General features: G+C 37.4%; 1 protein-coding gene across 2 annotated transcripts in view; it reads right to left on the bottom strand.

The window, feature by feature from the left end:
- The window catches only part of RNGTT (RNA guanylyltransferase and 5'-phosphatase), a 170,440-nt gene that overhangs the window by 27,205 nt on the left and 125,651 nt on the right, over window positions 1-17,584 (bottom strand). For both annotated transcript variants that reach the window (XM_053973871.1, XM_053973872.1), the window contains exon 14: window positions 6,608-6,674. In XM_053973871.1, the coding sequence (XP_053829846.1) occupies window positions 6,608-6,674 (67 nt within the window). The remainder of the gene's footprint in view (window positions 1-6,607; window positions 6,675-17,584) is intronic.

Genomic DNA, 17,584 nt, shown 5'->3' with positions numbered 1-17,584 from the left:
CTAAAGATGCAGTTTGAACTTCAGTAGAGGCAGATTATACAGCTTTATCCTCATCTGGTGTGTTTTAATTTAGAGTGACTGTGTTCAATGAAATGTAGAGACTCAGATTACCTGGATTTATCTTCTTTCACAATCACCAAATCACGTAATTATCACATTCCTTCTCAACACTGTCAAGGTATTTTTTCCTAGTGGAGGTTGGATCCAGATCTCTAGCTCTGAAAGCATTCTTCAGCTTTCAGAACAAAATTATTTCTGTCCAGGATAACCCATTTGCTGTTCCATCATTACTTTCCTAGCTAAAAATAATCTTCTCCTGTTTTTCTTCCCCTCACTGTCCACGTTAACTCTGGTAATAAGAAGATGAAACAATCCTTCTCTGACACTATCTTGCTAAACTAACAAAGGTTACAGCTATTTTTCTTTAATTTGACAGGCCCCTGTTCAACCCAGTGATGTCTCTTTCAGTTTGAAATTACTTGCCTTCAATGTGAACAACCAGAACCAAACACTTAGAGATAAATATGCCCTTCTGTTTTCTCAGGAACATCTCACTTCAGAGATTCTAGGGCTGTACCATCTTCAAGCTGAGGACATGATTTCCCTAGGTCATATTCTATGGTATTTCACATCATATAAAACACAGTAACAGCACAGTAAGAAGGGGAGACAGGCTACAAAAGCAAAATTCAGGTTATGACTTGACCATGATAAAATGAGTTCTTTTTGCTCTACTATTTGCTCTGGTAGTGAACACAAAAATCTCTGTGATTATGTATTCAAGTCCAGTAAGCAAAGCATCAAATAATTAAGACACCAACATACTCTTAGTGGCTGTCAACAGGCTCAAAGGGAAAACTTTTAAACATTTTTTGCTAAAAAACTTTGCAGACCACACTGCTACTGTGGAGCTCTGTCTGGACAGCAACTGATTGCATGGTGAAAGTTGGATGAATTCTCTTTCTAAATTTGGAGTGGTCTGAAGACCTGTACCCTAAACAAGGGCATCCCAAGCTTTGGGATCACTCATTATCACTCAGGGAAGAAAAACACGCCAACTTCAGTTGAGAAATCAGCAGCTTATCCTACCTTAAAACATCACCTCTTAAGAGCAGCAAGATCATAAATTCATTCCTGTTCCCTCTTCTTCAGGAAAGGATTGTTTGGTAAATTGTGGCCAATCATTTCAGTAATCAGCTACAGAGGTTTGACATTGCTGAAGGAGTCATGCATTATGTCTGACCCGGTTCTCAGACACCAGTTCAGCCTGGGTGTTTGGACAAAGGTAAAGCAGCTACGGTCATGAAATTTCAGCTCACGAGGTTTCAGCTCTTGGGAACATTACAGTAAATTATCTGAGGTGCTGAGCCATTGCCTGCAGATCTTAAAGTAAAGCTGGATGGATTTGTATCGGGAAAGTCTACAGGTTCTGATTTGATATGATCAAAGAAATTATTTTGGGGTGATTACCTGCTGCAAGATCTCTCTTTGGCAGAACTTTACTATACTTTATCACGTTTTAAGTTAGAAGTGTATTTGTTGAGGGGAAGTGAGACAGTTGGACAAATAATAGTTTAGAACCAAACTACATTCCTGGAGTGTAGGTGGTAAGCTTAGCTGTCTCAGCAATCAGCAACACTGTTCTCAAGTTTAATACAATCACAGATTAGAGCTATTGATGTGCAGGTCAGAGCAGAGATCTTGATTCCTTGCTAGTCCTTGACAGCAAGACAGCTGTAACTACAGCAGCAAACTCCCCAGAAGCAAACTTAAAACAGAATCTTTCCACTGGGATCCTATCATAAAAACCAAAATACTAAAAACACATTATTATTTTCAAAATATTCCTTTCAATGTAACTGTCCTCATATTCTATCAAATCAAACAATTCTATTTTGAACAAAGTAGTAGTTACTATGAAACTTTTAATAACTACTCTTAATACTAAAATTAAAACAGTAGTAATTAATCTTTATTTAAATGGTAATTTAATGTGCTAAGAAAGCCAAAAAATGAAACTTGTCATTAGCTCATAGTAAAGACTGCCAGAAGCTTCATTACTTATTAATAATGGAGAACACAGTGTACTGAACCATTTCCCCTAACCCCAGAAGCTACTAGGAACTGAACTGCAAAAACTGACAATCCTAATAAATTGGTTAAGCAGTATGATTTTCTTTATAGATATAATTACTTCATATAGTGTACCTAAGTTTTCATTGTAATCTACATTGATGAAATCTCAAGTTTAAAAACAAAATGTCATAAAACCCCAGTAACATACCCTTCCATTGAGCAATTATTATGTATACTGGGACAATGGATTTAGTTACTTCTAATAAACAAAATTTCTATGATAAAGCTTTTGCTTTAATAGTATCCTTGTTAGCAAAAAAAATACTAACAGTATTTAGGAAAAAAGATAAAAGAAAGCTTGTCAGTTAATTCCAGCTAATGACAACACTTTATCTTCTTGATCAAGATTACCACTTACAGAAACCTTTTTCATTTCACCAAATTTCCAAGAGGTGTTTAATAAATAAGAAAACCACTGGTCCTAAACCTTTTAAGATCCAAAGAAAGCTGCAAATCATTGCATTGCTCTAGAGGTCTTTGAAGGAAAGCAGAAGTAACAGTAACCACTACTATTACTACTACTAACATAGCTTAAATGGGAAAAGATACTGAAAGCAAACATCCATGGTGTGAAACTGTTCTACAATACCATTGAATGGACATTAGAATTAAAAAGTAATTTAGAATAAATTTATTTAGAAACAAAATTCAATTTTTAAAAATAACTAGCCTCTATTAAATTGACCCCTTCAATATAACCTTAAAGAACAATCCCCTGAAAAAAAAAAGAAAGAGAAACCATTACCATAGCAGAATTTTGAAATAATTAATTGTCTCATAAGTTAACTGAAACAGCCATCATTTATATAAGTCACTGAACTTACAGAAACTCACTAAATATTGCACTAGAACAAGAGCAATCACAAACACTGTGCAAAAATTTAAATATTCTGTCATAAACCCCATTCAAAAAAGCTACACAAAAAATCTTGCAATACCTATGAACTAGCAGATTATTAGCAGAGTTATGTTCCAGGCAGATCCCTCTAGCCAGGAAAACTCTTTTTTCCCATTTCTTCTCTCCATCTGCTACCAGATGCAAGATTCAAAAGCTTCAGGAGTGAATGATTCACATTTCTCTTGCATAATGAAGTAGAGATATCCAACAGCTATCAAGCACAACCAGTGATACCACTGAAAGCAAGTTGAGCAGGAAGACCAGGTAATTTCAGTTAACCTTATCAGTTCAGCTATGTCTCAGAAACATCATCAAAATTAATATATATTAATGAATTATTGATATAAGAAAGAAAGACATAGAAAAATCACCCTAGAGGAGATATTACTATTTCAAAGTCTTTTCTCAGAATTGCCATCTACAGTTCTTCATCATCAAAGACATTTTTGTAATTATATCCTGCACAGTTTTGGAAAGCCAAACGTGTTTGCTTTTGGGAAGGGATACTTTGATAAGGAGTTTTTCTTTTTGCAGTTTTGTAAATGCATATAAACTGAAACACGAATATATGAGTACTATATATGAGTTTATACATTATTATGAATATTTCAAAGGCCTGGTAACATTCCTACTTGTCCAACTGAAAGTGCACTAAAATGAGCTGGAAGTACTGCTGTCTAATAATGGTCCACTTTGAGTAATAAATTACACTGGCAGAGGACTGTAGTGGTTTGGGGCATTCCTTAATGCATACATTTGGCAAAAAATGCTGTATCTTAATAAAATACATAATACTTGAGATGTTTGCAAATGAACACGGGTGGGTAATTTATATAACAAGAGGGACCAATCTATCACACAGTATGTAAAAGCATATTTGAACTAAAAGGTTATAAAGACTGCCTTATATATATTCAAGGACCATATGTAGTTCCCTGGTCTTTTACCTGATGGGATCATTAGTAAAAGCATATTAAACACCTGAAGAAGTGCTGGGGGAAGAATGAAAGAAACCTGTGTCAACAGTTATGAAAGACCACTGTACATCTCCAGAATACATAAACTTCTTTTTGCACCACCAGCTCTCAGTGTGAATTATTACTCCTTTTTTCTTTTTCTGGTGTTGAAAATGTCTATAAAGTTTCCATACCAGTTCCTCCTGCTGCCATGCAGCAAAAATCAATCTAGAATCTCAAGCAATCAGAGAGGAGCTTCAATTTCAAAAGCTTTTTGTCTTTGTGAACTACATGCTATTTCCCAGTTGAAGGTAATAATAATCCACACCAATCAGCTCACCACTGCAGCATTGCTTTTAGCACCAGAAGCAAAGCAAAGCAAAGCAAAGCAACAGTGTGCAAACATACACCCATATATATCCCTATAGCTCCAAAAATCAGTTCTATTTTATAGAGTACATCTTGTGGAATTCACTTATTCAAACTTATCATTGTAATCTCTAGTAATTAAGTGGAAAATAGGCCTTGTTTTTCGAAGGCATCAACTGAAATTTATTTTGATTATCCACTTAACCTATCCTGTGGCAAATGCAACATTCAGGATGAGACTAGACCAGTGATATATTACCAGAAAGTCCAGTATTAACTTACTCAAATTAACTGTACATCAGATATTTACCAAGCAAGGTACCATGTATAAAGAACTGCAGACACAACAGAAAACACAATTGTGCCCATATCTTCAACACTATGCCATCCCCTACTCTAAAAAAAGCAACAACAGAAATACAGAAGGGTAGGTAAAATACAAAATTGATCTGACATACAGGTAGGATTTCAGAAGCAATTAAATAGATTAAGTTTCTGTGGTCTGAAGGATGCAAGATGGGGTAATGTCAAGGGGAAGATAAAAATCAGGAATAGAGAATGGCTGCTCATCACTTCTCTTGACATAAGGGCTAGGTTGAGCCAAAAAGATTAATTTTGCAATAAATTTAAAAGATATAAAATAATACCTTAACTCACAATGATAGTATGGCTTTGTATGTTGAAAATATAGTGGAAAAACGTTCAAGCACACTGAGGGAGGGAAGTCCAACTGAGTCTGTTCAGCAACAGGATGGAGATACCACTTCCAGCAAAGACAGTGCATGCAAACTGCAGGAAGCTGTCTACATGCCTTGTATTTATCCTGTTAGTGCCCTCTTTCCCTAAGCATTTGCAAGTGGCCTGCCTCTCAGTCCTGCAGCTGGATCCTGTACAGCATCTCTGCAGCTGTCCTTGAACAGAAGGGTCTCTTCTTGGCCCAAAGTATTAGGAGGGGTACCACTGATGACTGCAAGCAGCAGAAAACCAGTGGGGTGTTCACCTCTTCTCTCTCACTTCCACCCAGGGGACTTAAACTTTTCCCAGCCATAGGGAAAACCTCCCATTTTGCTACTTAATATTCTTATAAGTGGATGGAGCAGGCAGAAATGGAGTCTCATTTAGAACAGGAGAAGAGTTAACTTTTATAAAGTTTTAAAGAAGAACTGGTCTGAAGAGGGATCAACAAAAGTATATAAGGTTATTTTTGAAGAAACCTCTAGCAAGCTGTTTCATGCAAGTAACATTTTAATTGTTTGGTTATTAGCCAAACTGAATAATAAGCATGTAGGAACTGGGGAGATGAGTGAAAGGGAAATAGGAAGATGAAAAGCATGCATTTCTTATTTTAAAATAATTTTAATACGGTACCAAGGTTTAAGTTATAAAACATATTTGCTAGATACAGTTGGGAATACTGTTTAGTAACATAATTAGGGATGGCAAAGGAACAATCTGAGTTTTAGAAACTTAGTTTCATTTTGATGAAAAATAAAACCAAGGTTTTTAAAATTCTGAAGGACAAGCATATGCACATGATGGAGGGAACAATGCAGCCAAGAGTGCAGAAGATGTAATAATTACAGGTATCATCTAAGACACAGGAACACTTCAGCATTCTAAAACAGATACCACATTTCCACATTGCAGTGTAATGGCTGACATGCTAATGCCTCCCTCTCTTTGTTCTAATGAAAATATCAATGACATTCATCACAATCAGTCCATATATACTTGTAAAACATTTTTGTCTGCAAGTGACATGGCAATAACTAATTAGCAACTGGCAATTAGAAACATGAAGCTATTGTAGTTTCAATGAAGAAAAAGAAACAATAAGTCAGTCATAAAAGACAAATTATTTTCCAGCAATTGTATGAGTCTTTCATAATAAATCTAATAATACTGGGAAAACAATCTGTGCTTTTTACTGCAGTGTCTTCCCTGTCAAGGATCACTTAAAGAACTACAGGGCTTCAAAAGTAGCTTTGCTTTGAAATGTCTTTGATGAGAAAACCTTCTGGTAACTAAACCAGAGTCAAAATTAATCTAAAGATGATTGGAAACATTAAAGTTCTTCGACAAGTTAAGAGCACAGATTAAACCAAAAGTAAACCCAGAATATGGTAAACAACCAAAGCAGCACTATTTCCCATTGTTTTTCCTGAAGCTATATTGATAACTTGAAGTCCTGAAGTTTTCTAAATCATACAGAAGTGAAATAATTGAAATAGCAGCTTATTAATCATACCTTAATTTGTGCAAAAGGTCTGTCAAGGTTTCCAACATAAAGAAGACCAACATTCTGGGTGAGTAGCCTAAAAAATGAAAAGAATCTTTTAAGATATCACTTTACATCCATAAGTTTTTTCTGCATCTGCAGTAATTGTTCCCAAACCCTAGCACGGCATCAATCTTCACCATAATAGCAAGAACTACCCTTGCAAATCTGATTACACAATTCTGTGTGAGATACTATAAAAAAGGAAAATGTGCATTAAAGATGGGTGCACACCAGTAATTTAGGTTCATGTTGCAAGCAGGTCTTCAACAAAATCCTTTAATAGGCTTCTTTGTGATGGATGCCACTGAGCAACGTAGAAGAATGGCAGGTATGTGCCTTTTCTATTTATTAGAGACCATTAGAGACAAAGAGACAGCAAGGGAAAAGAATTGAAAACACACACATTCAGAGCAGCAAGCCCAAGAGTTAAAACAGATCAGGGCACATAAAAGTATTCACAACAATACAAAAATGACATCACTACAGGCAGAGAAATACCAGAGAATCTCTGTAATATTGCCTAATAGTTTGCTAAATAAAAAGAGCCCCAGATACAGCTTGTGCTTGCTGTTCTCTTTGAGTCTTAATAAAGTTGTTGCATACACCACCAAGATCCAGAGGGACAGTGGGTAAGTTGTCTCGAATGCCTGTTGATACTTCTGGAAAAGAGTTTGATTTTGGCAGATACTGTGCAAGTCAATGCTATCAGTACATAACCTCCAACTTCCAGAGGAGCATTAGGGCACTGCTGTTACGAACAGGCTGACAAGAACATCACTGGCCAGCAAAAAGGGCAGGAGAGCAGTGTTCTGCTCTGATGGCATAATTACAATGTTCCTCTTGCTAAGCAAAGGCCCAGCAATCATCCCTCCATTTTAGAACCTCATAAGCATTGCACTGAAATACAGTGTCTTCATAATAATGATAACTTTTTTGATTACAAACCTCGGGAAGAGTTTCTGTTTTGACTAAAAGGGACATTGAAAACCCATCATACTCCTCAGCAGCTCCAAGTTTTCATTAAGTGTCTGCTGCTTTATATTTTCTTTCAATTTTACATCCCATTCCCCCTAGCAATAAAGCCTCATATATGAATTAAATTAAATAGCCAGATATAAGTACAAATGTAGGTATCACTCAGCTTAAGCAATGACACTGCGGTGTCTCTTTCTTACATTATTAAGCATACATAAATATATATATACACACACACACTCATAATTCATACTGAGATTTTTTTTATACTAACTAAGCCACCTGTCATTGTCAACTAATTTCTCACCATTGCCAGGCCTATTTTCATAAACAAAAGAAAACAGAAACTTAGATGGCAGTAAATAATTTTGAGCCCACAGAATGTACATACCTTAGTATGATCTTGATTCTTCCCAGTTCTGACAACAATATGATGTATATGACTTTAAACTGGTTCACCAACAGTGGGAATTGGTGGAACTCAGCAAAATTACAAAGTCAAAACATTCACACATATGAAACAGTTAAGTAAGAAAGGGTGTTGAACTATCAGTCTTCAAAAACCTTTCCGTAATTAGATATGGTATATAAATATTTCCAGTGCACTGACAGAAATACCCAAAAAAAGCAAAGACCAATAAGGATCAGACCCCATCAGCCACAGTATGGACAGGCTAGTGTATTCCTCCCTTTCCCTATCAGTGTGCCAGTCTCCATCAGGAAGACTTGTACTGTTAGGCAATGGTTTAGCAGTGGTATATGGAAGTCAGGATAAGCATACTGAGCACATTTTCAGTCACAGTAAGTCAAATTTATTCAGAACTCAGGTGTCTGGAACTGGAAAATCCAGCATACTGATCCTTCTCCTAGAGCTATAAAGCTAAATCAGAAAATATTTTACCATTTTCTAAATGGAAAGAAACATATGGGAAGTAATTAGCAAAGAAGGTTTAAAAAGAATACAAAAAGAATTCAAGGTAGGACATCATATTTCAGAGAGAGGCACCTTAAAGCAACAAGGTATTCTTACATCAAACTGCACATAATTACTATAAGACAGAAAAGAAAAAATAGTCCACTAGCTGTATTTCTAGTAAGGGGCCTTAAAAAAGAGAAGACATTCAGTGTGATAATTCCCACGTGGTTATTCACATTTTCTTTACCAGATAAAAATGTAGGATCATTAAAAATCGAAGTCTTTACAATTGCTTTAGTTAGAAGTAACAAACATCCAGGGAACCTTAAGACTGGTCTTTCCAGGAGACTGCCCAGTTCTCTACACAGTTTTAAGATGCTATCACTGATATACACTCCAAATGAACTGCAAGACTTGGCTACCTTAAGAAGACTGATACTGACACAGTACAAGCTGATTACTCTTCATTCCTCTTTCACTGCCTCTGCTAAAAAGTAATTTACTTATAACTTTTTATTTGTACACACATGGCACTTCAAAAAGCAATGTTAATGCAATGTTAGGAAAATGTTTAGGGAACAGAGTTACTTGTGTTCTCCCTTCCTTAAATGAGAGTTTGCATTCTATATTTCTCTAGTTTATTTCTCCTATTGAGTTCTGCAGTTCAAAATTATACCACCAGCACATAGTTCCATTTAAGAACTCAAGAAGGTTAAAATGAGCATTCCAATATGATCATAATTTAATATTCTGAAATATCCGTGGTTTATGCCCCTATATGGTCTGAGCAATTAAAAAATACCCAATCCCATCACTAGTCTAAGTTCTTTTACTCTGGGTTTTTCTTACAAGCATAATCTCTGTATTTCAGAGGCTGAGCTCACACAGAAGAGCCTGAAGAGGTAAGCAGGCTGTGACATGAGTCACCACTGAGGCTCTGAATAAGCCAGGCTAGTGCAAGAGTGTTACCATCTCCTCAGCAGTCACCAGTGGCAGTACCAAAAAGCCATGTGCCACTGAGGAGAGGGGCAAGAGAGAGGAGTATGTGCCAAACTGCATCTCACCCGGAGAAACTCAGCACAACTGACCTCTAAATGACACTTAGATGTACCTCCCACCAGTAGAAAGCTCAAACTATGCATAGCTGGTTTTGGAGTTCTTTACCACAATACCGGGGTGTACTTTTAAGTACCTAACATTAACTTTCTATTATAAACATCAATGTGTCTAAATTAATACATATTTTCTCTCCTAATACTCTCAGCTAATTACCCTTTGCTTTTATAGGCTTCTCAATGGTAATCAGGGTTGGCATGTAAGCACTTATATGCCAATGCTGTCTTTTAAATGTCACTCTATTTCTTACTTAGTTTAACAATTGCATAGTTCTGCTCTTAAAACACCATCAGCAGTACTCAACACCAAACCCTGATAAAAGTTGGACATCACTTGTAATTGGCCAAAATCGATACCAGGCTATAAAACAGTGATGACAATTTCACAGCACAATTATTACTTTTGAATTTCACTTCAAATAACTACCTTAAAATTATGACAAACAATCATCAGAAATACAAATGCTTACTGGCACTTCAACACATATTCATTTTTATTTAAGAATATGTAGCAATATACAAAGCTGCCTAGCTTACAGACTGTCATATATTTTATTTGTAGTCTCTCCCATTCAATACATTATCCATATAATTCCTTTTGTTTCCTGTATATTGAAGGAAAGAAACATGACTCCAAGAAACAGTAGTTCTTTAAGATGTGCTGTCCATATCTTACATGACACTCCATGCCTTCCTCTCCTATACACCCAAGTGAGCAGACCTCTAGCCCAATATGCCTGTTAGGGCTGCAGAGTTATATTTCAATGCAAACTACATAAAACCCCCAAAAGTGTCAGGACAAACCATTTCAGAGTTTTGACAATATAATACCAAGGTCTTAGAGGCCCTTCCAGTACCAAGAAAATGCTGCTAGATAGTTATCACTATATTTCCCTAGATTTGGTCTTTTCTGGGACATAAAAGCACACAATGTTTTCAAAATCCAGGGTGCAGGAGCCAGGTACTGCTGTTTGTGGGGGAAGTTGACCATAGGAGTAGGCATGGTCAGGCCACATGTTCCAAAAAGTGTGGTAGCAACAGTGACGTTGGTTAATGCAAATAAACACAGCACAGAGCTAAGAACTTGGCTGAAAAGAAACTTGGAGTAAGGCACTGTGGGGACGGCAGGGGATGTAGAACACAAGGGATGAGAAAGGTATAAAGGAGTGAAAAAGCAGCCCTCTGGGCTGGAAAGCACTGGGGTAGAGCTCTGGGCTGAAGACCAAAGGATTAGAGAATGGGAGCAGCATAAACTGATTTACCACAGGGTTCATCCTCCCTGAGCATAGCTGACCTGCTCTGGGGGCTGGGACATTGCTGGTACCATTGCCTCTTTCCTACTGCCTTTGGCCACGGGAAGCAGAGTGACCCTTGCCTGTGGACTTTATGAGGGCAGCACTTTTCAAAGAAGCCTGATCATTTCCTCTTCCCCACACACAGTCTGTTCCTGCTAACTTACTAATACATGTTAAGATGAAGATGAATTACCCTTTCAGTACCTAAAGGGGGAGGGCAATAACAGAGCTGGAGAGGAACTTTTTACAAGGGTTTGTCATGATAGGACATGGGAAAATGGCTTTAAACTGAAACAGGTTTAGATTCAGAAGGCAGGCTTAGATTTAGAAGGCAGGTTTAGATTAGGTATTAGGAAGAAGTTCTTTCCTGTGGGGGTGGTGAGACACTGGAACAGGTTGCTCAGAGAAGTAATCCATCCCTGGAAGTGTTCAAGACTAGGGTGGACCCACCTGGTCTAGTGGGTGGTGTCCATACCCATGGCAGGGGGTTAGAACTTGATGATCTTGAATGTTCCTTTCAACCCAAACCATTCTGTGATTTCAAGATAATACTGACAAAAATTCAGGCACTGCTCACCAAGCCACCAATGCTCCAACCATTAAGTAGTATTTTGTGAAGGCAGAAAAGCAGGCGTCAAAGAGTTCCCTCATATCTTTTTGGGAGGTGTACCTTGAGGACACCACTACAGCTTGATCTGTACCCAAATGCCCACCCTTCAGACTCAAAAGCTGCCTTGAAAATCCACTCAGGTTATCAAACAAGACCACCCAAGCTAGAGCTGAACACATTAATTTCTGAGTGGTTCGTACACAAAGCAGTTGTGAGTTTCCCTCTAGGCTGCCTAGTGCTGCTGTGCAGATTATGGAAGGAGGCTTCCAAAAAGGAGCAGAGCATAAGGAGCATATGCTTCCATAAGGTAGCAGAGAAATAAAGGTGCAGGGAGGAGCCAGGAGCCGCTACCTCTCACAGGAGCAAGTTACTGCAGATTAGCTGAACGCGGTAATTTGCTCCTGTGCGAGGCAGCAGCTCCTGCGCTTGCTCTGGTGGGTGCAAGACTGGTGACACATTGTGCAGGGACACAGACAGATCGGCAGCTCTAGCCAAGAGCACAGGGGTCAGATAGACTTGGAAAGCAGGGAGTATGGAGTGAAAAACACCGTGTGTGCAGTAGGAGGGCTGAAAAGGGGTAGTGGGCACTGGAAAGGTGGAATGCGTAGAAGGAAAATGATGACCAATGAACAAGCATATGGCTTGGGGTGGCTGGCTTCTCAGGAAGAAAGCTGCCCTGCAACAGGCAGTGGTGGGCACAGAGCTGCCCACAGCAATGCTTCAGTTACTCACTAGCCCTAGGAATCAGAACATTCAACTTCTTCCTTACATTTCAACAAAAGCGCTCACAAAATCCCAGAACTGATGACAAATTACCAAATAATGTCTTGCAGTATTTTATTAGGCAATCCTAAAATTTAACTTGACAAACATTATGCTCGAAGAGTAGTTCATTGCTCCACATAAGTCAAGTAGTTTGATACTTTATTTCTGGTTTATTCTTGATGGTTGCCTGTTTCACCAGCCACTGGAGCACCTGACCCTAGATGAGTTTCATTCTAGATAAGCTTGTGTTTGCTTTTAGGAGCTTGGTCAGTGCTATAGCCTGCCACCAAAGCTTTGTTGGATGTAATAAAACTTCACTGTTGTATTTTATAATCACAAAGGTATTTGAGGGCATGCAAAATTGCAGAAACTTTCAAAACTCATCTTGATACTGTACGTGTCTGTCTCTGCTTGTAATGACAACATGGATGGAATTGACTGCTTTCTGCAAAGGATAAGAGGCAGCTTCTGCTGTGGTCTGTTCTCTTACCTGAAAGAACTCTCTCCAGATCAGACAGGTTTTTTTCTGGTTTATATGAACAGCAGATTGATACCTGAAACATCCTTGGTGTCTGCCTGGAGGGATCTCGCTCTATCAGAAATGATTAAATAGGAATTCGACTGATGAGATGATGAGATAAAGGGATTAAAATATATAGATTACTTCCACTTCACAGTCAGAAGCAGCAAAAAGCAGCTACACTGGCACTGGGAACTGATGTAACAACTTCATCCTTCGTATGCTGTGGGCAGATTTGCACTCTTCACAGAGGTTGGTAGTGAAAAGATTTCAATCCTTAGAAGATTTGTGCCAAGACTGAAGCAAAACAGAAAGAAAAAAAATCCTGACACCCACTTGGGTTATTGACCTTTCTGCACATCTGCATCTTTATTGCTTTACACCTCAGTGTACACATCCATGGTTAAGGCCAAAAATGCAACACACCCTGTTTTGAAGATAAATTGGAGAGTCAGAACAAAATTTTAGGAAAATCTCTGTCGCTACACTCACAGTCTAAACTCCCATATTTAAAATAGATATATAATGAGGATTAATATTAGTTATGAATGTTTTATGTTTAATTTTAAAATGTATCTTTTGTGTGATACGCATATACAAATACTATACTGATATGCTCTGTATGTGCTTTTAACTGTCTCTGAAAATCATTCTGGATGCATTTGCACATTTTGGGCAGACATGACTGTTAGAAGTCATGAACACAGATGAACAACAGCCCTGACAACAGAAGTAACAACTCTGTAAGTTAAGTAACTGTATTTTCAAACACTGCTTGAATGCTCTTCATGGGTAGCTTCGAGGATGAAGGTACCTTTCGTATATAATGTTATAAATTTTGTATTGTATTGTACAAAGACATTATTCCACTATGTCATTAATGCACATGATGACCTGAACACAAATACAGCACTGTGACACAGCAGAAAGGACACCATAATTATGTGATGAAGCTGATGGCTTTTACAAATATGATAAATATTCTGCCTTTATCCTGTGTTCACTTAAACTGGGAGGGGAAACTGCACTGTCCTGCAATATCATAACCATAGAAGGAGAAGCAGCTTCCTAAATAGTTTTTTGAAGAATCACTTGAATTCTACTACAGTGACATTCCAAATATATTTTGTTTCTTGCTTATGATAATCATTTCCTATTGGTTTAAAACTCCAATATATACTTTCTAGGAATATAAAAAAAAGATTAATGTAATTCACTGACTATTTTAAGAGTAACACAGTGAAAATACTACACTAGGTATTTTAAATGTATAAATATTTTTTAAATATTTAAAAAGAAATAATTTAAAACAGTAATATTTTAAAATATATAAAAGGATCCAATACAAGTTCTGAAAAAGGCTAATAACAGTGCTTGTAAATTTAAACTGGCATGCATATATGGTCTGCAAACAACATGCATTTCATCTTTTTCTAGAAGTATAGAGAGTCAAGAACTTGACAGTTCCACAGAAGCAGTGCATGCAGAACAAGGACAATGGCAGAACACAGGCTTCACAGGAGACAGAAGAGCTGTCTCCTGCTTTCCACAGTGCATTTACCAACCACCTGTTTGGACTGCAAAAATATTCTAACAGAAATTTTTACTTATCAGCCAAACAAGAAAACATTTTTTGTGGACAAATATAAGCTATTCTAATATAATCATCATGGTAAGGAGGAGGCAAATAGACTGTATATCTGATTTAGGACATTCTTCCTCAAATAAGACCACAAACACAAGAAAGTTATGAGGGAACTGAAACAGATGTTATGCACTGCCACTTACAAAGTAAAAATGCAAAAATCCCTGGGTTAGAACACGAAGGAGGGAAAAAGCTAAGAAGGAATACATTAAAGTGCAAAAAAAGAGACCATAAAGAGTTTTATAACGTTAAATTAATCTCTACAAGAAACAACCCTGCAGAAATGTAAGTAAACCTCCTTCATTCCATGAATTCTGAATTTGCAGAATAGCCCAGGCCAAGTTAACAGCGACTACAATTAACATAAAAATGTATTCCAAACAATATTCCCAGGGAAAAACGCAGTGGGTAGCACAAACTACAGACTTGAATTTAACACCCTCAGCCCTCCCACAACAGTACTACAATAGCATGTGCCATTTGTCAGATTAATAAGCATGGTGCTTTCAGGCACATGCAACTGAGGCAACAATATCAATGTTATGTGCTAATTGCCCCCCGAGCTCTTATGTGTGGTACTTGAAAGGCTTCGCTGCACTACCTCACTCCCTCCAGTAAATCACTACCTGTCACTGACTATTGATAATGGGAATCTTGGCAGTAACTGATCCCTGAAAGACATACTTCCACTGAACAATGTCACCACAGTTATATACCAAAGGAAATAAAAATTACATTTAGAGGGCTTGAAACTGCAAACTGAAGTGACCTCGCATCTGAGGTAATGGTGATTCTAGACCATCAAAAAGAATAAACTGATTAACGTGAAGGTTTACTTTCAATTAGTAGGGTTTAATTTGCATCAGTTTTTGAAAATGTGTTTGGCTGTGGCAGGTGTTTTTTTTGGGGGGGAGAGTGTACACAAATACTTTCCTAGAGGCAGGGAGATTTTTTCAAGGCATATTCGCGCACTTAATAAATAAAACCACAGTATCAGATGTTCCCGAACAGCACTTCTTTTTGTTTGCTGCATTAATGTCTAGTGCTGATTATATTTTAACATTTGTCCAAAGCATGTTTGGCTTTGTTTTACAGGCAAATAACATCAAGAAGCATTTTGACTACATTTACATATAACCTATCCATAAAAAATAGAAAGAAAAACTAAGTAGAAACAAAAAGTACCTATTAAATAATCATGCCCATTCCTCCACCAATGGAATATTACTCCCTGTAGTATAATGAGCAATTTGGCCAGGCTGGCCATAAATTATCTGGAAAATGAGGCTGCTTGCCTTTTCCTTTGGGAGGTTATTACGTAGTTCAAGAGATTTCACTATTAGAATCTATTTCTGATCATAAACATCAATTTTTCTTTCTGAATATCATCCCTTTCATCTCACTGAAATATAGGACAGGAGTTAGGAACTATTCCCAATTTGCTGAAAGAGCTGCCTGACACTGGCTGTGATGCAACTCTGCCCAGATTTATCCATGTATCACAAAGCAAGAGCACTCACACAGCTCTGCAGTGGCCTCACTGGAACACCATAAATCCATATTCTAGTCTATGACCCCAGAGGGTCCTTTCACCTTGGCCATCTTTTAAAATATAACAGACACCACAATACAGCAAATTCAACTACCAGAATTAAGTGAAGAATTGATACCACAATGTGAAGCTTTGTATCATGAGACTTCAATAAAATACGAAATCTCATTACAAGTTTAAAGTCCAAACAAGGTATTTTCAGTGTTTCAAGAGCTATTTAAGAAAAACAGATTTCTAACAACAAGACACAGAAGAAATAAATGAGATAATGAAAAAAAATCTCAAGTATAGCCAAAGTAGAAAACTGGTAAAAAAAAGAATCATGTGGAAATACAGGATCATGTGAAAATACAGGAAACAACCAAGAAAGATAGGGAGACTGAAGAGGTTGAAAAGGTAGTGGATTTGTTTGTACCCACCAAAAAAATAAAGGCACTTAGTCAGAAACATGGGGTTTTTTAGTCACCAAAATGAAATCCCTGCAGAAAAGGGAGGTACTAAAAGGAAAGCTCTGGAGTTATATTGATAATTAAGGTGAAATAAATCACCAAATTCTGACATTTTTTTTTAATAGAGAGGGTCTGAATTGCTGTTTTTAAAAAATCCAAGTCAATCCTACACACAGAAATAGGGTATTTTCTGCAAACTTCCCAGAGCCCTACCCTTTAGCACAGCATTGTTCAGCACGCCTACCTTGGCCACACATGGCAGTGCTACTTAGGAGGATGCACATCCCTGCACTCACACTGTGGCTGCATCTGCCTCCCTTTTGATCATTCGAATGAAAGAGTGCTTGGAAAATAGTGGGGGACAGAGAGGCAGCACACTGACATCATCGATTCAGACTGCCCAAAGGCATCTGTTACACTCTTATTCCATACTAATTTATATTTAAAACCCCATAAAACTAGGCAGTAAGTACTTTCATATGGAAGACATTTCTTACTGTTAAGGACCAAACCCTGCTTGGAAAGGCTGATTAAATGGTCAGTCTCCATCTCGGCAAAGGCCAAGTGACTACTCCATTTATATAACAGACTGTTTAATATATTTATTAGTAATCAGAAAGTCACAGATAGAGAAAGTCTGCTGATGAAGCAAGTTATGAAGCAATGGCTGGCAACTTTTGCCAGATGACAAAGTTCATCACTTTGAAAGGAAGCTGATGTTGTATTTAGTATCACTCATACCACCTCAGCGTTGCTCACTTCCTCTGAAGTGGATGATGTGTGCTCTTTTGTGTATCAATAAGGGAAAGGTACTTACACCTTTTAACTAAGGGATGTATCATAATGTGAATAAGCCTGTCAACTAGAATTCTGTTATTTCCTAACATTTAAATGGTTGTTTTCAAAGCTCACTGAATTTTCTTTCCATGTGAAGTTTTGTCATTCCTTTATTCTTGGTCTTTCTAATGAAAAACAAACAAACAAACAAACAAACAAAAAACAACACACAAGAAAAAAAAACACAACCCACAAAAAAATACCCCAACCCCCAGGTTTTTGTCCTGCACAACTATTCTAAATCATAAGAGCAGAGCTGGAAATT

The sequence above is a fragment of the Vidua macroura genome, chromosome 3 (assembly GCF_024509145.1).
Source record: "Vidua macroura isolate BioBank_ID:100142 chromosome 3, ASM2450914v1, whole genome shotgun sequence".
Taxonomy (NCBI): domain Eukaryota; kingdom Metazoa; phylum Chordata; class Aves; order Passeriformes; family Viduidae; genus Vidua; species Vidua macroura.
Note: the sequence above shows the minus strand (reverse complement) of the source record. Positions and strands in the feature narration are given on the sequence as shown.